General features: G+C 39.5%; 1 protein-coding gene across 1 annotated transcript in view; it reads left to right on the top strand.

The window, feature by feature from the left end:
- The window catches only part of LOC121951734 (junctophilin-1-like), a 73,135-nt gene extending 51,752 nt beyond the window's left edge, over nucleotides 1–21,383 (top strand). Inside the window, exons 3-7 of the mRNA XM_042498186.2 lie at nucleotides 2,390–2,508; nucleotides 7,013–7,291; nucleotides 8,959–9,389; nucleotides 12,024–12,120; nucleotides 13,189–21,383. Coding sequence (XP_042354120.1) covers nucleotides 2,390–2,508; nucleotides 7,013–7,291; nucleotides 8,959–9,389; nucleotides 12,024–12,104 — 910 coding nt within the window. The 3' untranslated portion in view covers nucleotides 12,105–12,120; nucleotides 13,189–21,383. The remainder of the gene's footprint in view (nucleotides 1–2,389; nucleotides 2,509–7,012; nucleotides 7,292–8,958; nucleotides 9,390–12,023; nucleotides 12,121–13,188) is intronic.
- Nucleotides 21,384–21,930: the final 547 nt, after the last annotated feature.

The following is a 21,930-nucleotide window of genomic DNA, read 5'->3' as shown; positions in this document are numbered from 1 at the left end:
GTCATGTCTGAGCTGTTCTTTGTTTATATGGAAAAAATGTACTAAACATATTATTTTTTTTAAAAAATTGCGTAGATGAAAGTATGCAGACTGAGTAACATTATTGATGTGCTCCTCAAAGGACAGCATACTGTCAAGGTTGACACCCAGACTCTTAACCTGAGGGGAAGGAAGGACTTTGGAGTTGTTAAAGGTCAGAGAGTTACTTTGCGATGTAGCCAAAGTAGATTCAGAACCAGCAAGCTTACGTTTGTTTGAGGAAAGTTATCAGAAAGCCAAGATTTGATATCTAGTAAGCAATCAGAATGGGAAGTTGGTGGAAGAGTGTATGTAGGCATAGTGGAAACTTAGAGCTTGACGTCATCCACATAGCAATGGAAATGAATGCGAAATTTTCGAAAAAAAAACCCAAATATAGCCACAAGGAGGTATATAGGAGGTAAAAAAAAATTTTTAAAAAGGGAGGGCAAGACAGAGCCCTGGGGACACATCACTAGTGACCGGAAACGAAGTTGGAAATTTGACAAAGTAAGTGCAACCGGAGAGATAGGATTTAATTTGGAGAGAAATGGTGAGTTAGTTTGTACAGATGAGGGAACAAGACCAGACGTAAAGGAGGAATGTATGATCTCAGTTATTAAGGAGGACAGGGAGGGAAGACGGGGTTTGTTCAGTATTATGGTTTATTGTTTATTGAGTAGGTCAATTGGTGGTGAATTGTTTAAATTTTGGTATTAAAAAAGATCATAAAGGTGTTACATTAGGCAGTAGAATACTGGTGAGGAGGAAGAGCGTCTGGTGGCTGGAGAATGTTGGTGGAGAAGAGGGATTGAGCGTTCTCCTACTACTGACTGGACGTTAACCATAGTGTGCTGATTTAGCTGTACAAGAGTATGTGGCTGCTGTACATGTCTTTATGAACCAAAAGGCCAGTTTCAGCATAAATGTGTTCCAGGCGACGGACCTTACCTTACCTTTAAAATGGAGTAACTGGGTTGAGAACCAATAGGAAGAGTGTGTAAAAGGGACAGACTGGGTTTTTAAAGGAGCAAGTGCATTTAAAAGACTATGAAGTATGGATAAGTTATCTTTGCAGGGTAGTTATCAGTTTCACTGGAAAGAGCTGATAAATTGGAATTGGTTATGGAATGAAATGGAACGTAGCAGTTTTGATTTGATAATGTCATGTTGTTGCCTGTCATTGAGTTACTGTTTAACAAACCTGAAGTAGCATCCCTGACCTGCTGCTGGCATCATCTGTCATTGATGCGATTAGCGTGGGCTAAAATGTAGAAGCTAATAGCTGAATGTTTTGTACATTACTGCTCCTTATTAACAATGTAGAAAGTACAGCTGGGCAATTAAACAGATTTTGTTTTTGATTATGATATCTGCTTCCCTCAATTTTCAAAACAAGATAATCAGGCTGCATGTTAAGCCTACAAAACGGAAGTTGTAGAACAAGTTGAAAATGGTGTTGCCAACATAGCAACTTTGTCGCTATATTTAGTGACCATCAGGGTAAGCCAGAAATGTATTCAAGTATATTGTATTGTATTTCATTCCCTGGCATACCATGCAGGACAGTATACTGCTTCTCTGCTGAGTCTCTCCCATCGCTCCTTCTCCTTCAATTCTCAGAATTGTGTTATCAACCCGCCCAATTTGGACAAGCAGACAAGAAAACCAATATAAGTTAGTTCCAAAGTCATGCAATCACACAAACTAAACAGCAGCAGAAGACCAGAGACTCATTGTGTTCTGTGGAGTAAAATTACTGTCCTTGTCAATGGCTTTAAGGAGAGCATAACTTAACAGCATCAGTTTCCTGTTACAGAGTGCTGTCTGACCGAAGGTAAAGCGGTGAAAATAATCTAAATTTAGGGTAGGTGTTAAGGTGGTCCTATTTTTATGTGGCTAAAACGCATTTTGCTGGTTTCCCATCTGCAGTTTCCAGACACACTTATTTGACCTCACAGCTGTCATGCCATTCAAATATTTTGTTGAGGACATTTCTGTTGAATATAATTCACCAAAGTTGTAAAATGCTTCAAAGTTTTCTTACTTATCCTCCTGACAGAATGTCAGGAGGATAAGTAAGAAAACTTCAACCTACCACCCTTCCCTCTCTCCTTTCACATGTAGGGGGGGTTGAATGCTTCTGTCGTCAATATGCAATCTTTGGAAGTTGCGGTGCCTCTTGAGTATTAGATGTTGGCTGGGTTGGCCTTTGTATAGGTTAATATATTTTGTGTCGGTCACAAAAAAAGGTTAAAAAGAAAAACAGCTTATTTTACTCAGTTTCATTAATTTCTGCTCAGACACCACCACATTAACCGTGTGGCAAGACCAACACTGAGCCTATGTGTTGTATCTGTGTTTTTTGCAGGACGTCCCATGCCCGGGCCAAAGCAGAGGCTGCAGACCAGGCTGCACAGTCAGCCACTCAGAATTCAGATATAGCCAGAGCTGTGGCCAGAGAGCTCTCACCGAGCTTCCATCAGCCAGGTACTGGAACAACCACGCACAGCACAGCAGCAATGAACGTAAAAGAGTATATCTTTTATTTTTCCATTGACATGACAGTAAGAATGATCAACAGGATATAGAAATGACTGTCCCATGTTGACATACACATGTACTTCCTGTTTTTCAAGGGGTACAGTACTAGAAACCATTCTGCATCACCAGGGATCCCACTTTAATGTTAATTATAAAAAAAATAAGAAATTGCAGTGTAGTGAAAGAAGCACTTTACAAATATAGAGTCCTCACATAAAACTAGGCCGTCTCTGCAGTAGTAAGACGCAGATTCTTTTGAAACTGGTGCTACATGACCAGAGAAAAAGAGAGAAAGGACTGTGGCATTGGCTTAGCTCAAAAGGTAGAAAACCTACAACTACGACAATGCATCTGGTGGGCCGTTATGGCACAATTGGGCATTAAAACAGGTTTCTGAAAACATTTGAAAAGGAAAATAGGCAGTGCAGTAACAGAATCTTGACCATATTTGATCAGCACTGCCTAGTTTTACCGTTTGATCAGATCGCCACCGCCACCACCAAATGACATCATTTATGGAGGAGAGTCTGCCACAATTCATCAAAACATACTACCCACAGTGTTTTGAACCAAAGCTGGCAAACAGGTTTCAAGGGACCCTCTTGCTGTGAGGCAACGGTGCTAACCATGACGCCACCGTGCCTGTCAAATAATCAAATAAAATAAATAAATAATCATCATAAAATCCCATCCGGAATCTAACAGAATCATTATCCATAATGGTACCCATGACATTCCCAAGCAGCAGTCAGAACTTTTAAAGCAGAACTTCATCCAACTTTTCAACACAGTCAAGCAGTCCCAGAGGAGTGTTTTTATCTCCGGGCCCACCTCCACCTGTGGCCGAGGAATGGGACGCTTCAGCCAGCTGCTGAGCCTCAAAACCTGGCTCTCCTCTGTGTACAGGTCCAACAGCTTGGCTTTTATCGATAATTTTGATGCATTCTGGGAGAGGAGGCTTCTTTTTGGAGCAGACGGGCTCCACCTTAATGGATCGCGTAGCCTGCTGCTGTTTGCTAACCTGCCGTTTGGATTACAGCACGTCCGCTTGTCACCTGCCTCTCACCACTACAACCCTGCACTAGCAGATCAATCCGTCAGTGACTGATGCCCCCCAGGTCCCAGTCTCTATCATTTTAGTTCAACTTTTAACAGCAAATTTTTCTCTACTGGACTCGGACCCTCTGTTTCATTTACCACTTCATCTATTCATGTCATTATCTCTACCAGAGAGCACACAACATTTCAAAGCACTAAACTACACTCAGGAGCAAATTTCAATAATCTTAAACCCATACACACACACAACGATCCCCTTCAGAAAGCACAGACAATTCTGAACATGGCATTATTAAATGTCAGGTCTCTTTTAGACTTTTCTCATTAATGACCTGATTTTAGAGAGTAATATTGACTGTATGTTTTAAACAGAAACATGGCTTGGCACAGATTGAAATGCATCTCTTATTGAAGCCTCTCCGACAAACTACAAGTTTTCATATTCTTACAGAAAAGGTAAAAGAGATGGGGGAATAGCCACAATTCTTTTAGCGTCATTTGGACATAAAGACATTTTATTCAAGGAATACACATTTTTTGAATTCCATGCTTTTGTTTTTAACAGCCCTCCCACACTAAGCTTGACAGTCTGTAGACCTCCGAAACAATGATCCTCTTTTATTACAGAATTGTCCTAACTGCTCTTTATTATCCATTCAAAAATATGACAGAATTATTATTTTAGGTAATTTTAACTTGCATGTGGACAATCAATCAAACTCTTTTAGCTCTGAAGTTTTAAAACCTCATTAACTGTATGAATTTTACCCAACAGATTTCACAGCCCTTCCATAACAGAGGACACATTTTAGATCATGTTATAACCTATGGCTTGTCAGCAAGTATCTGTTATGGATGTTGGCCTGTCTGACCATTTCCGCATCTTTTTTAATTCAGAGGTTTTTAAACAACAGGTAATTCCAGAATGTACTGTCAGGAAACGCTATCTCACAACTGAAGTGGCTGCAAGTTGTATTGATATTTTATGTTTTGTTCCTCCTGACATTTTACCTTCTTCCAGTGATGTTATTGTTTTACAGTAAACTTAGATCAGCGCTCGACACAGTGGCACTGCTTGAATTAAAAAAACTTAAAATAAAACCAACTCCTCCCTGGAGAAACACAGAAATTATTAATTTAAAGAGAAACTGTCAAAAAGCAGAGAGAACATGGAGGAAGAACAAACTGGCAATAAACTTTCGAATCTTTAAACAGCAATTAAATATTTATAACAATACAATGAAGAAAGGGCTCATTTCTCAAAACTAATCAACGAAAATCAAAATAATCCAAAAGTCCTTTTTTCAACCATCGATTGTTTAATAAACCCTGTCTTTAACCAGACATACAATACAGCTTTATCATGTGAAGATCTTGCAGTCCACTTCAAATAAAAAATAGATTTTATTCGATCGAACCTCTCCCACTGTCAGCAAACAAACTGTATCTTTTTAGAGTCATTTTCGCATGAGGAAACAGAAGAAGTTTGTCCTGGTTGATGCTGAAATGCTTGACAAAGTTCTCTCCCAACTAAGACCAGCAACCTGCCTTTTAGATCATATCCCAACATCGCTTTTTAAAAAAAATTCTGGCTTTTTCACTCATGATTCTCTTAACATAATAAATTATTTACTTCAGACAGTTGTCTTCCCCACTGTTTTTAAGACTGCCATTGTCAAACCTCTGCTGAAGAGAAACAATTTGGATACAGCAACTCCTGATAATTAAAGGCCTGTATCCAACCTTCAATTTGTGAGAACGATTTTAGAAAAAAATGTTTTTAATCAGTTAAATGATTTTATCAACACAAACAATGTCAGTGAAATTTTTCAATCTGGTTTTAGGAAGAATTACAATACAGAGACAGCCCTAGTCAAAATTGTAAATGACCTCAGATCAAACATGGACAGAAAAATGTCCTCTGTTTTAGTTTTACCGGACCTGAGTGCAGCCTTTGACACAGTAGACCACAAAATTCTTTTAAACAGACTGCATTACCTGATTGGCATCTCTGGTACTGTTTTTAACTGGTTTTAATCATATCGTACTGATAGAACATTTTGTGTAAACATGGGTGACTGCTCTTCCAGGATTTATGATTTGAAATGTGGTGTCCCCCAGGGTTCAATTTTAGGTCCTACATTATTTAATATTAATATGCTACCTTTGGGAAGTGTCATCAGGAGGCATGGCATACACTTCCATAGCTACGCCGATGACACTCAACTCTACATTGCTGTGTCTCCTGAGGACACAGGACCGATTGATATCCTTTTTAACTGCATTTTAGATATTAAATCCTGGATGGCAGAGAACTTTCTTCAGCTCAACCAGGACAAAACACAGGCTTTAGTCATTGGTACTGGACCTCAGAGAGTGAAACTGTCTGCATAACTCCAAACACTTTCTTTTAATCCCTGTCAGCAATTAAACAATCTCAGAGGAATATTTGATTCAGACCTCAGCTTTGAGCCCCATATCAGGGATGTCACCAAAAAGGCTTTTTACCATCTAAAAAATATAGCCAGAGTGTGACAGTTTCTATCTCAAGCCAAGGCAGAGACTCTTATTCATGCTTATCTTCTGATAAAGAGCAGTGCCGGCTGCTGTCCTAAACTTCGTCTCACCCAGAGAGGGTCCCAAACAGGGTCTGTGTCTTTTAGACGGTCTGTAGGGGAAACTAGGGCGCAGAAAAAAACCTAATGCACAGCAGACCATAGGACATGACTTTTGTCTCATGACTATTTTCTTCTTTTCTGAGACTTCTCAGAGAACACAGATATATGAGTTATGTTTGAATATGCAGAACTCTTTATTAAAACTCATATGAGCTATTCAAATATGGAAGCCTGTAAATGATATCAAAAGGTGCCAAATGCTTATTTAAAGAGTTAACTTAGCCAAACAAAAGACATAATGAGGACTGAAGAGTAAATCATGTGTGCAGACAGAGATCACATTAAAGAAGAAAAGATCGACAGGACAATAAATATTTGAAAGCAACACAGGAGGTCTGAGAGCCTTACTGCATTATATGCCTTCACATTTTCAATTGTAACTGAATATTGTGTTTTCCTTTACTAAATACATAGACATTTCTACTATTAAATGTTGTACAAAGTTCACCAGAATGTGTAAAATTAAGTGTTTGATTATCAAAATGTCCTGCCAAATTACCACTGTCTGATTGGCTGCTGTTTTTTATTAATAACTAGACCCAATTAAAGCTTGAATGTCGAAGTGCAACTATTGCAAATTGTTGCATTTGTTTAACTCATATATATCACTTCTATTCACTGGGCTTTTTTGCTCTGAGCTTTCTGAGAAACTAATGATAATATTATCTGTCTTAACTGTCCAGTTTAATAGAAGCTGTTTTTTGTTATTTCAGGCCCTGACTACATACGGCAGAAGTATAATGAGCCAGTAGAGGTGAAGGAAGTTCCTGCAGAGGAGACGAAGGAGAAATCTCCATCAGGAAGTCCTCATTTCTACCGGAAAGGCACAACTCCCAACCAGTCTCCATCAGGGAGCCCCGGGCCCAGTCCTACGCCTTCACCCGCTGCTGTTAAAAAGAGCTTCTTTAGCAGTAAAACGCCTGCCGCTGTTGCTCCAGCAAAGCCTGCTGGGACAGAGAACAAAACCCCAACAGCTGAGTCCTTGACAGCAGGTAAAAGCCCGCAGGTTATTCTTAGCAAGTCCTTCTTATTAAACAACCATCATCTGCAGTTAACAGTTCTCAAGGCAGTTTCATAATGAACAGCATCAGTTAACTTGTCTTTGTGGAGGACAGGATTGGGTTAATATCAGGCCTTAAGCATGTCCTGCACAGCCAACAGGAGTTTAAAGTCTCTTCACAGTCAGAGCCCACAGAGGAGGACTGCTTTTGAAGAGGGACTCATAAGTGTAGAAGTGTAGAAGCAACGTTGTTGAGCAGCAGCAGTGATTTAAGCAGCAAATATATCGGTCAACTGCACAACGCAGCAGTGTTAGTAGTAAGAGATTAACTGACTCACAATCCAGGCATCTCAGGCGTTAAAGTGCAGAACTGTCACCAGTCAGTATCTTTACATGATGTTAGAAAAATACATGTAACTTTTCAAATACACTTTTCAAAAAACATGTTATAGTGTTAGTCTGAATGAAAAGTTGAATTTCTCAAAGTCAGACGAACACACTTAGATAATGGGGTTACGGGTGGATTTATTCTTTCATGTACACACCTTAACTGGACCTAAACTGGCCTTGGTGTTCCACACATGCTCCAAAATATCTCTGCCAGACTTTTATATTTATACATAGATTTATTCCAGAGCCCCTCTGAGCCCCTTATGGTAGAAACAGTTATTATACAGTTAACAGTTAACAGTAACAGTTACTATATTTCGTTGCCTTGGGTTCACAGTCAGTGCCCTCAGTTTTCTTTTTTTGTAGTAGTGAATGGGTCGAGTTTCGACAGCTTTTTAAAAACTAATTTTGACAATATAACTTGTGACAACACATTGACTGTGGTCCTAATGGCTATGGCTATTGGTAGTTGTTATTAGCTTTGTGAAAAAATGCTGAATTGTAATTTTATTGCTTATTAATGTTTTGGAAGATAAGCTAATGGCTAATGTCAGCTGGTACAGAAAGTGGGCTGAAGGAACTCAACAGAGTGTGGTCAAGCTACATTGTAAATATGGATAAAAAACATTGTTTATCGTGATAAATACACAACAAAAAGAATCTGTATAAATGAAATCAATTGACAGAATACTGTAAGCGTTGCTGCCACTTTTCTGAAGATAAATACTGAGAAACTTAAGAGATTTCAGTTTTTATAGAAAGAACAATTACAGAGGTTAGTACCTATGGTTATGAGAAAATAGTAAATATCCATATGAAACATGAGGTTGAGGCCTGGTAATACCTTTTGATATACTGGAATCTATTATTTCAAAATGTTATCAGGTTATACAACAGCCTGTTTATTAGGATTCGGATACATGATTGATTTTAAATTGATTCAAAGTAACATGCCATTGAAAGAGATACATTTTTATCATTTTTAGGATATTGTGATTTTGATATTATATTTTGTGTTATTAAACTGACTTAATAAGAAACCAGAATTCTGGCAGTGAATTACATGCAGAAGTGCTAGACTGACCAGCAGGAGTAATTTGGGGTTCACTGTCTTGCCCAAAGACACTTGGAAATGCAGACAAGATGAGCAGGATGGAATGGCCAATTCTGGAACATTCCCCCTTCCTGAGCTGAGGAAACCCCCAACCAATCCACATGCCAATTCTTTGGTAAACTCTTTCTCCTATTTCCCTTTCTTCTACTTGGCAGGTATAACAAAGGCAGCATCAAAACTTTCTCTCAGGCAGGACGTGAGGCATCAGGAGGCTCCTCCAGCAGTCAAACCAGCTGTAACCTCGACAATCAGCAGTTATCCCAGCAACGGGCAGATTCACTCCCAGTACCATGGTTACTATGTCAAGGCAGATGTCAAGATACCGCCACTAGAGGATCCAACCAGCTTGGAAGATGACCTTCACCCATCAAGCCTTGCACGCCTGCCGCCACCTGCCAAACAGATTTTGGCGCCAGTTCAAAAACCCCTGCCATCCCCCAGCTCCTCACCAGTTCCACCAAAGGAGGGCACCAAAGCACCAGAGCCCGCCAAGCCGAAACGCCTGGAATCAACCAAACCAAAGAGCCTCGCAGAAACTAAGAAAGCTAGTGTAGAGATGGTTCCAGAAATTATAGAGGAAGAGTCGGTGAGTCAGATAAAATCATCACCCATGTTTTAAATAGATTCTAAGTTGCAGTTTTAAGTGCATTGATGTGCAGTTTGCTGAGCATCAGTGTGAATGAAACAATCCCACAATCTTGCTAATGCTAATGGCCGCAGATCACTGTCACTGATGCTGAGAATCAGTGATGTCAAGATCACTTTCTGGCTAAAGGCGCAGTACTCTGCAAAATCATCTGGTGAAATATTTGATTAGCATTAGAGCGTCTATATTGGCTCCTGAAAACATGTGATTGGCAAGTTGTTCTTTGAGCCAGACAGGAAGTAGATTGCCTAACCTTGCAGTGGTGCCTTTTCCGTGTTAATCTGTAAAAGGATTCTAATGCTGGCAGTACTGTCATGGCGTTAGGGGATTTGCATATGGTACAAATAAGAGAGTGCTTATATGGACTGCAGAATGGACTTGTGTCGTGCTTTTCTAGTCTTTTGACCACACAAAGCACTTTCACACTACATGTCACATTCACCCATTCACACACACATTTAAACACTGGTAACCGAGGCTACCGTACATGGTGCCACCTGCTTCTCAGTAACCATTCACACTTACACAATCGTTGTAAGTAGTGCTGAAAGTGTTGGGGAAATATTTTTGATTGAAACAGTCTCTGTAGATTAAAAGACAGACCTATTTTTGTTGGTGCTTCAGAGTATTAAACAAGATTTATTGTCAAGAAGAAAAGACAAACGTCTTATTTTCACATAGGAATAAGTAGATAAAATTATGCTTGTTGTACTCTCATGGGTTTTACATAGCTGAATCTCCTCTAAACAGTTCTTACTGTTAACAGTTTTTACTGTGTTTCTATTGTAAAAAGTTGTGGATGGTACCAATAGAACTGTTCCATACCGTCCCCAGTTTTGGTTCCCCCTCTGCTTGGAGTACCTAGCACACTGATCCGTTACTAAAAGGTGAAGCTAGAAACACTGCAGTCAGTTGATTGTTTTTCATACATTAGTAAACTCTAACTTTTCACTGTCAGGATTTTTGCAGCATCTGGCAGCAGCTGGAGACTAAGAACAAACTATTTGATTTACCACAGATTGCCCGTGTATCTATGTCGGTGGGGGTTCACTCTATCTGTGGTGTCACTCTAATATCAGACGTTTTTGCGGGTCCGTGAATGCAGCACAGCAGGCGGACTTCTTTTTATCTCCTTCAAGGCTGAATGTCACTCCTGAGGTGGATAATTGATCTGCTGATATGTTCACAGCTGATCAGATCGATAGTAAGTGAAAGACAGTTTCACGTCTCTGCCGCTACTGCGCTACAAATAACTCAACAGTGTTTTAATACAGCTCTTAATTAAGAGTCCAGCTCCGTTGAGACTATGGCGGGACAAATTAGATAGCCACCATAGTCTATGAAATTAATGGGTTATACTGGTGGGGCTGGAGGGCGGTCCGTGTGCCTTGTAAAATTACGTCGTTGATTGGAAAAAACAGTGGAATTTGGATTTTATTTTCCTGGGCGGGCCAACCAGGAAGAGTATATGTATGGGAAACACTGGTGAATTTCAGCATGACAACTTTGAAAACTCCATCTGTTTTTATTGTCTCTCTTGGATGACAGACACTTTTAGTAAAGAGTGGATTTCAAGCATTTAATATATTTATTATAATTATATAATATAATTATAATTATATATATATATATATATATATATATATATATATATTGTTATTATCTTGAACTGCATATATTATTATCCTCACTTGGAAAAATAAATGTGTCTTGTTACTCTGCACTCAGGGAGCCGTTGCTTGAGAGGGACTCGATGCCCACTATTTTTAAATATCTTATAACGTGTATCTCAAGATATAATGTTATGTAGCTGTGCAGTAATGTGGACAATGAAAGAGAGTTGAAGTCCACACTTCAACTCTGTATCACCAGTAAACAAGGAAGTACAGCGAGTGCTGCTGGACAAAGCAGCAAGTGACAAAAACCCAGCCATGTCAGCGTACTGTCTGCGGCAGAAACGCTTAACACATCTAGGCTCTAGGTGCATGTTCGTAGATGTTACTTTTTGTTCTAAATGTACTACACCTAAGTTTAAAAAAAGATTTGGCTTTGATTAAAATATTCAATTTGTGTTTTACTTGACATTTCTCAATCATTTTCAACTATAATGACATTCCAATCGGCATTATGTTTATTTGTAACTGCTACATAGTTTTCTAAAGTGCTGTAAGTCACATGGCAATGTAAGCTAACTCAGTTTGGATTTTTGATCAAAGACCCCTGATGATACTTTAACTGCAGCCTCCGCTAGATGTTAGTTTCAAAGACTAACAGCACTTGAAAATAACTTGATGCGATCAGCTCGATCCTGTTGACTCACCACTCAGAGATACACAGCCTTCTCTGTCTTGTCAAACATCACAGTTTATTTTGTAATAAACTACTCACACTGAGCAACTTTGTTTGATAGCCAGTTGCTGCTGTGCTGGTAGAGTCAGTTTATATCTGTTGCAGGCAGCTGCTGATGGGGATCATGTTTACACTAAATGTGTGTGCCATTTACAACAGTAGATGATAAAGTAGCAGAACTTCATTCACAACATAATCTAACAGTAACTGTAACTCTTTTCACAGGGCCCAAATTCTATCTTGGTGGCTCTGGTGATGCTGCTGAACATAGGTCTAGCAATCATTTTTGTCCATTTCCTCACCTGACCAAATCTGGACTCAGGTAAGCATTTTTTAACAACTACTGAGTTTGAAATAGGGATCTGTTTGTCATAACTCAAACAGTGTTGAAAACACATCAAAAACATGTGCATGCTCAAAACTTTTTCGCTCGACTTTTTTAATTTAAGACACAATTAGACAAAAACTAAGCAAAGCATTATTTCAAGCAGGCCACAGTGTCAAGCTTGGTTCACATCCCAGCTATATCAGCTGATCTCAAGCAGCCCAATCAGCTGATTGATGGAAGGGAGTCAACTCCTTTCTATGCAAACCAATTGGCAAACATTTAAACTGTTTCAGCCTGCGTACTGTTGCCTCAGGCTTTCCTCATATGTGCATGCAGGGCAGAGAGGTGCATTCTGTCTGCCTTCAGCTTACCATGTGGTCACGTCGAAGGGCGGAGAGGTGTGCTTTCTTTCTATACCTACGCTTTTTATCCACCAAACCAAAGCAGCTCCAAACACCAGACCTACAGGTTATTGGACAATCTTCTGTTTCTGGTGTGGTGACAGGGTTACTGACCATTTTACAACAAGCAGACAGCACGTTGTCTGTTCCGTCAGTAAGCTGCCTTCAGGCTGCCTTATTGAGTGTAGTGACACCGAGAATATTATATTAGCCACAATTTAAACAGTTTATTTTATTTTACAAATGCAATGAGATCAACATACCATTCCATCCGTAATGTGTACAAAACCGTGAGCTGATTAGCAAACGTTTAAATACGAATATACGTATTGTTACACCCCTCATCATAACAAATGAACACACTGATCATTTTTGTTCAATCCATCCCTTGCACTTCTGCTCTTGTGTTTTTGGTTTTGAAAAGAATAAAAACAAGCCTGTTTATCACTATTGCTCCATGCACATGTTTGTAGTTGCACTTTGATCCCCACCCCTAACCTTTATCTGTGCTCATGAAACAGCTACATAGGACTTACTTATTTCAAAATTGAAGTATTTTTATCATTAAAACTATATTCCTGTTTACTATGCTAAATTGCAATCAAATATCCTGACTGTCATTCACCAACATGTATAATCCCCAAATCTTTTGACCCTGCAGTGGACTCATCCAAACTGGTCGCCCAGGTCACCAGCTCTCCATCACCAAAGAGGCCTTTTAAAAAAACTGGTGCCCCTCAGAATGGCAGACACGGGCAAAACGGATGACTGAAAATAGACGAGCGAAGGAACAGAAGAAGTGGGGGGTGGGGGGATCACATGGAGGAGAGAGAAGGGAAAAAGCAGAGAGAAAGAAATCTGAAGCCTCCACTACTGCCACTCCCTGCCCCCTCTCTCTGGACGGACTGGATGACTGTCTTTGGTGCCCGTGTCCAACTTGCCTGGACTGCTGGTGATTTGTGACTCCACTGAGAGTGCATTGAAAGCTGAAGCAAGCAGTCGCTGGTTGGAAATGAGCCCCTGAGCCCCAACTATGGATTCTCTATCAGGCTTAGAAATAACAGGGGGCCTTGAGAGTTGAATGGATGTGACTGAGTGTGAGGCCTGGCATCTGTACTGCCTTGAAAAGCCTGCAGTGTGTGTGTGCTTGTCCGCCTGTGGCTCAATTTCCATCCTACTGTTCAGCAAAGTTTTGAAATGCTGTAATAAAAGTTTGAGTCGTCTAGCTGATTGGAAGAGAATAATGTTTCCTAAACGATCCAGCAGGGGAACAGAGAGTGCCTTTACACTGCTGATTAGTGCCGAGAAACTGAATGTTGCCTGTGTTGGTCGTATGCCGTGTTTTCATTCACTTCAGCTAGCATCAGATGGGCTGCTTCCACTTTGGAGTGACAAGAACACATTTGCAGGTTGTGGCAATCAGAGAGCCAGTTTTTAACTGTTGTGCACTTTAACTGAACTGTTCACCAGGGTCTTTCTTAGTCAGTCAACACCTTTCTGCTGCCACCTGCTGCATAATGTGTTCATTAAGAAACCACTTCAAGTGAGCATCAACAAGTTTTTGCAAAGGCAGATGACCTTTTGATGAATCTTGCTGCTCCAACTTCTCTCTTACATAAAACTTCTCTCCACAAAACTATATGAATGGAAACCAAGCTTGTGCATATCTCAGTGTATTTTACATGTGGCTGCTTCTGCTGTGTGTGTCTGTGTGTGTGTGTGTGTGTGTGTGTGTGTGTGTGTGTGTGTGCGTGTGTGTGTGTGTGGGTGTGGGTGGGGGCAGAGGGGGACTGGATATGTTCAGAGATGCACTTTGAGCTGATGGAAGTCAACAGCTGCCTTACTATTTTACAGAGTGACGTGTTGGTGGGTGAGAAGGGCCCAGGCAGGAATGTGAAGCGCTCGGCTGATTCTCACTCTGCCATGTCCTGAGAGAGCGCCTCTATTTCTACCAGTCTGTCTATTGATCTTTTCATATCTGTTTTTATCTGTGGCTGTGGGTCTCAGTGCCTGCCATTTTATAAACAATATCTGGTGCACATTAAACAATCAGAGAGATTTATAACATTTGTAAAACAGAACCACAAGCTCATAGTTTTTAAAAGGTTCATTGCATCAATTGTGCAAACACTATTATTCCATAGTGCAGTCTGCTGTCAGAGAGTCTGTTAATGAGTGGATGACATAACCGTCATTGATGCTTACTAATTAACTATGAATTTAAGGTTCTATATTATTATTTGTGTTCTTACAATCTGAGCTTAATTTCACACTGGCTTGTGTGTCCTTATGATAGAGCATGGAGTATGATAACTGATCATGATCTGTAAATGATCTGTTCAGAGCTGATCAAATCAACATATGAGAGGAGCAGCAGTTTGTGAGTGAAGGCAAACTTTTAGACCAAGCAGAATGAAGTTTTAGTTTTACTGCACCCAATGTTCTGCTGCTCTGTCTGTGTCCACAGTATGCTCTGTGCTCTGACAGTGTGGTGCAATGAATAATTGAATGTTTGTATTTTCCAACAGCGTTCCTAATAAATGGTTAAGCTCCAAAATAGGTAATCTATTTGTGGCGGCAGATGTTTTCATCGTGGCAGGCCGTCACAAATAATTAAGTGTGGGAACACCTGGACTAAGTAATTAGAATACATTTAAACCTTTAACAGTGTCTCATATCTGAACAGCTTTCTATGTTAATGCTACCAAGCTGCTGTTTCTTATTGGCAGGTACACTTTAATCCAACGTAAGCAGCTAGCTGTCACTCTAATAACTAATTAGAGTGACAGCTACTAGCTTGCTCCTTATTGCAACCCCATCTCTCACCACCACCCTAACCCCACTCATAATATAAAGTCAGGACTTAGTACCTTGGTGCAAGAGTGACAATGAGACAGTTCTGTTTAAGTTCTTGGTCTGTATGAATAGATTTATCATGGCATTAAGCTTAAATTGGCACAGTGCTGTCAGTAAGTAAGTCAGTAAGCAGTGTAAAGGAGTGTAGTTTAGACTCAGACAGCAGAGCCAACACTCCTCCTGTATCTCTGAAAGTATGAGAAAGGTATCACCAGGACAGAGGCACACATTGAAAACTGATCACAACCTAAATGATAAAGAAAAGTGACAGCTGAATGTTGTAGACCGATTGTTGAACACCTAGGTCAGGTCCGACTTAGTTCACCTGACTGTTCCAACAACACGGAACAGAGACATGAAACAGGCATGTGGAGAGTCTGATTTCATTCTCTCTAACAGAACACTGTAACACTTGTTCAGAAGCAGAGCACAAGCTATAGACCACTTTACTGAATTCACAGGTGATTCCACCAGAAACAAAAAGTCATTGTCAACAACAGCACCTAAATGACCATGATGACCATGGACTGCACCAGTGAAATGTGTTTGTGTGTGTGTGTGTGTGTGTGTGTGTGTGTGTGTGTGGGGGTAATTCTTTTTTGTTGCAACTATATTTTATATAAAATACAATATGATGGAATATGCAACACACTGAGGTACAGCTCTTTTGCTGTGTGTGTCCACCAGGGGGCTCCTCACTTTGGGCAAACCAGTTTGTAAGGCGTTTGCTTACAAAGGTGTTTGCTTGTAAAGTGTTTGCTTTGGTATTTCATCCTTTACAGCATTTTTACTGCCAAACACACAGCCCTGATGCTGAACATATATCAATTTTTTCTTCGTATCTTGATATGAAAATACGCATTTTGCAGCTTAGCAAATAAAGGAATTAGTTTGGTGATAATGATGATGAACAGAAACTCTCATACCCCTTTTCCACCAACATGGAAGTGATTCTGCTCCGGTTCCAGCACCTTAATTATGAATTGTTCAGAACATCTTTACCAAAAATCGACTGGTTTAGAGCTGAAAAAAGTTAGGTCCCGGCTGGAACCAAAAAGTATCAGATTGTTTTTAACCTGAAATGCAACACCATGACAACATCAGTGGTCATATTCTACGGATTGGAAAAACAGAATGGAAAAGGCAACAATGGTGTTAAGATTGAAAATGTCAGATAAAAAAACAGCAGGCAGGGTTCTTATTAAAGAGTAACAAAAAAACCCACTTTCTGCTTGAGTGCTTCCTCCCTGGAGTGTGAAAAAAGTCTCAAAAATGGGCAGGGCTGGAAGGGGGGCAAAAACATGTCAGGTCACCCAACTGTACCAACTCTCGGTCCACAGCACCTACCTGCTCCCTGCACTCATAATAGTTAGCTGGTGAGAAGGCGATGTGGAGGCAGTGATGGGGGGCTCAGTTGTTGATGAAAGCAGCTCCTGCTACCAAGATTAGCCAATAGCAAAATTCAATTGCAATAGCAGGTTTCAACCTTTAGAGGGCAGTCACAATGCATATTTATAACACAATATGTAGAATTTCAATACTTTGCAGTCAAATGTCAAGAGTTGGTCCTGAAGCATCAACACTACTAAATACCCATATATATTGCTTTTCATATATTGCTTTGAGGTAAACTATAACAACAGTTCTCAGGTTATCAGTGTAATCTGCAGTTTTGCTACACTTGTTCACTTCTACTCTGCATTGTGCAATGTCCTCCATTGATGACACATCCTTAATTACAGTGGATCTGCAAAGCTGGTTTGCTGGATAGCGCCAAGGTTCCAAGAATCCTGAATGGAACCAGTTTAGGAACCAGAGCTAATTAGGTGGAAAAGGGGTATCACTGATTCACATTCTTGACATATTATTATCAATGATTTTAGTCATGATGCCTGTTCTGTGTTACAATGGCTTCATGATTCATTTTTAGTTATTGTTCTATATTCTGTTACAACAAGCCAGAATCTACATGTTGATGGTTGGTACACTTTATGTTATGAGTTTGTAATTTACAAATAATTTCCATAAAATTCTCATAATTTCCAGTAAACTTTTCAAGACACAATTAAAACATGAAAAGTAAAGCATTACCCTCATTAGATGGATTTAAAAGTATCCAGTGTACAGTCAGGTGTACCTTCAACAGAACTGTGTTGTTAATTGCAGACTATTTTTTTGTTAATATTTGAACATTCTGTTGATTATGTCTCCAAATGATGAGGTGGTCTATTTCTCTCATTTCAGTCCAGATGAATGGATTGGATGATATTGATCACTATATTTTCAGATAATTGCACAGATGTGATGCTGCCTCATTAGCAGCATTTTTAATTCCCAGCGGGATATGACTGCTTAATGGAATAGTGCAGTAACCAAGTATGGTTCTATGTAAATGCTGTATAGGCAAAAATATGATCAGCAGGACGTTTGATTGTTTATTTGAAGTGGCCACGGAATAGTTTGCATAACCCATTCAGACCTGTAGGTTTATGAAAAATAATGAGCTTTCATTTTTGTTTGGTAACTGCAATTCTCAACAGATCATTATGTGCTGAGTTCTATGTGATGTTTTTCAGTTGTTTTTAATTTATTCAAAGCTGCTGGTGTGTACATGGTGGTTTCAAAACAATGTTTTTACCCTTGAAATCAGCCACTACTAACATGCATGAAGCTATGTTGAATATATTTATGTATTTGGATGTAAGGTTTAAATGGAATATTTGAACTCTTAATTAAGTTTACGTTAGGAGAGGAAAAAAACATTGTCTTAAATCTGTTTCCACCCTCATGACAGTATTTAATTTATTTACATTATTATATGATTGTGATGCCTACTTTAGCATGCAGATATCAGCTAGTTTTCTTTTGTTAGTTTGGATGTCAGAATGAAATATTGTGTAAAGGCTGCATATTCAGTCAGAATTCAGAGTTTGGAATGGATTGCAGAAGTAAAAGTTGGTTTGTGAAACTTATGTGCAACCTTAGTCCTAAAAAAGCTGCAATATGAGCTGCAATATTTAGTGCTGTCCACTATCTGCAGAGAAACTGCTTCATCTCTTTTCTTCAGTCTAACACAGATGACTGATAAATGGCATATGGGCAGCATGTTCAGCATAAGAATTTACTTATTGAACCATCTCATCATACCATCAGGATACAAGAAGAACACGTTCTCATCCAAAGTTGTCACATATTGCCGCTTTGCAGTGGACTTCTGTGTCTATTTATTTTATTTATTATGTTTTAAGTATCTTTCTGTGTCTGCTATTTACGCTCTGGTGCTATCATGATGTCTGCACCCTAACCCTAACCCTACCCGCCCTATAGGCGCTTTTGTGCTTCATGTATTACATTGTATCATTTGGACGAGGCAGGGGCGTTCGAACATCCAGCGGCATATAATAACACTGCCATTGCTTTTGTTCAGCCGTGTTTTCACCTGATGCTGTCCAGCGGCGTTTTATGCACACACGAAAGATGCCTTTTGGCATTGTGCACTTACACTAAAAGCACTGTCAAAGCAGTGCTATTTTATGAGTTTGGAATGAGAACAGGCTGACAGGAACCACAGAGTCATTAGTAGAAAGAAAATCTGTGGCTCATCCCAGCTTGTTATAATAGAATAATAGCTCAGAGTATAGTAAAAATATATTCCTGAGATCACACTTCCACCGTGTCACCATAGATTAGTCACAGATAAATTTAGATCAAATATGTCTATATTCAACATAGCAGGGGGAGGTAGTCAACGCGCCATTGTAATGAGAGGAAGAGTAATTTAACACTACACAGACAAAGGAAAATAAGTTATTACATATACATAGTGCATGTGGTGGCCATTCTAGAATTTCATTCATGGAATTGTAGCCACACAGAAGAAATATGCTTATGTTTTTCAGTGTGTAAATGAGGTGTGTCCAAGGCTGTTCCGTTTTCCTTTAGGACAGGGTGGACTTTCTAGCTATACAATGACAATTGAATAAAAAATAATTTGACATGAGGTCTTAAACATCATGTGATACAAGGCAGAAAATACATAGAGAATTTCACTAAGAATGTACTGTGTTGGAGATTTTTGATGTTTTATACCTAAGTTTGGTAAACATATAGAGGTTTTTTTTCCCCAGTTTAAAGTAGCTGAGAGCTTTTAATCTCTACTTTGCAGTGACTCAAAAACCAGGAAGTGACCTTTCAGAGAATGAATGAAATGAAAAGTCATTACAGCATGTGGGGTCGTAGATAAGGAGGCTTTGTATGATTTATGGAAGCAGCAGAGATGTGAGATCAGATGGAGAATGATGAACAACAGATCTTCAGTTGGTTGTGTGTTAGAATTTTCTGACTTGAATGTGTTTCTGCTGTAGTGGAGGGGGATGGTATGGACGCTTTGCCTCAGAGCTGCAGTGTGTGCAGTGACGTGGCTTTCCTGAGTGCTTCTGTGCTGTTGAACTGAGAGAAGATGGCTTGGTTCTTAGAGGTATTGTCGTCGCTGGAGTGAGTCAAAATTATGGTATTAAAGCACATACTTCACATGTAGAGGTATGAAAGTCTGATCTCAATACTGCATTGGACCCACACACTTTCAGACACTCACAAGTATTTAAACCTTCAAAAGGTGGGCACATTGGTGTGAAACATGGGAAAGAGACAATGAACAACTTAGTAAGAAATGTTTCACAAACTGCAAGAAATTAGACTACAAAAATAATTTTTTTAAAAGCTTGGAAAAAAAGAGAAAAAAGCTAGGGAAAACTACATTTATTATGATCATAATTACATATTTAAAATGGTCACAAAATTATTATAATTTTTGATACACTTTTTCCAGTTATTTTACTTGCTTTTCTTTATTTTCGTCTTTTGTTGTTTTCCCCCATCTTTTTTTATACTAATTTTCAGGTAATTTTCTCAGTACTTTTAACTAACATCTTGCTATTTGTGGGTCATGTCTTTTTTGTTTCTTATTGCCTTCTTCCCATGTTTTTTGAAAGAATACAAGCCTATTTGTTCAGGTTTCAAAGGGTTAACTCATGGCTGTCACTGCAGGCAATAAAAGGATTATTATCCAAACAACTTTTTGTAGATTTGAAGTCTTTGTGATTGTATGACAGGCCTTCACAGTATCCCATCTTGTCATTGTAGCAACATGCGGACACTGAACACACATTTGTGCTTGTTTGATGTGCTGCTATTCTCAGCCTGGATTCTTGGTCATGTGTGGGCCTTCCCTCGCCTTCATCCCTGCTGATCCCTCAGGAAGGCCTGTGGTGGGCACACACACACAGATCTAAAATAAGAAGGAGGTGATTTTGTTGCAAACTTTGAGTTCCTTTGCTGCAGTGTGGGTGTTGTTCAGTTGTGAGCTGAGAAAATACCAACATGCTTTCCTCTGGTCTGATCTGAGAGAGGAGATAAGGGTGTTGTTGTTAGAGAGAGAGAAACAATAAGAAAAGGGTAGAACATCACTGGTCTGATCAGATGTGTGTGAGGGGACTGGGACAGAGAAGAGGAGAGAGTCTTGAAGGGATCACGAATGTTTTTGTGGGAGAAATAAAGCAAATTTTAAATGAATCCTAATTTGATGAAATTAGTTAGTGTGGCTCTCAGTTTGAACATATATATGTTAAAAGTGACCTTAGTGACAAGGTAGAGCCTTTAATGTACATATGTATGTGTGTGGATTTAGCTCCAACATGTATTTGTAGTTCCTACAAGCCAACAGGACAATCTGACATAAAGAGGACAAGCTTTTATTTTTGTCTCTGTATAGAATTTCTACATCACTGTATATTGTGTTAGCTCTGAAGTCATTCTGAGAGCCTTTTTTCTAAAAGTGTTCCTGACTGTATTTTGAATATTTGGCTTGATTGCGAAATGCAACGACCGTCTCAACTGTTGCTGGTGATACAGTGCACATATTGTTATTAGTTATTTTACAATAGCATTTTTTTTTGACAGTTTATTCTCTGGTGATGAATTAAAAAACGGGTTTACATTTTACATCCTGTGTTTGTGTGTTTTTTATTGTCTACCTTTGATTTACAGCTTCAAAACTCACCTCAAGAGCAACAAGTAATTAATGGTCATAATCAAGTTTGAATGTAACAAAGAAACTGGAGCCCTCATGGAGACAGTGAGACAGTCTGTGTGAATGCAGAGAGACAATGGTGGGGAAGAAAGGAGGGGCATTCCCTGCTGCTGGAGTTGGTCTGTCCCAAGCCGGCAGCGGTCTCTTCCATCAAAGACACTCCAACTAAAAAAGTAACTTAAGTGTGAAAGTTGGCTCGGCACTTCAAGACCAAAATAGTTGCGATGGCTGACAGCTGCCGGCCTGCCTGGAGACTGCAGCACATTACTGAGGGCTTTAGAGAGGGGGCGCTTCAACACACACTGAACATGACATGCTGAGACAGCTATGAAGGGTGCAGATAGTGGTTCTACCAAGTACCCAGAATCTGCTCAGATCTGGGTAGAACAGCTTACTCCTAGATTAATGAAATAACCTTTGGGACACACTGCAGCTTCATGCTTTAGATGTCTTGGCTGG

This window comes from Plectropomus leopardus, chromosome 12, assembly GCF_026936395.1.
Source record: "Plectropomus leopardus strain MGB_pleo_1.0 chromosome 12, ASM2693639v1, whole genome shotgun sequence".
Taxonomy (NCBI): Eukaryota; Metazoa; Chordata; class Actinopteri; order Perciformes; family Serranidae; genus Plectropomus; species Plectropomus leopardus.
This window is presented reverse-complemented; position numbering and strand designations above follow the sequence as displayed.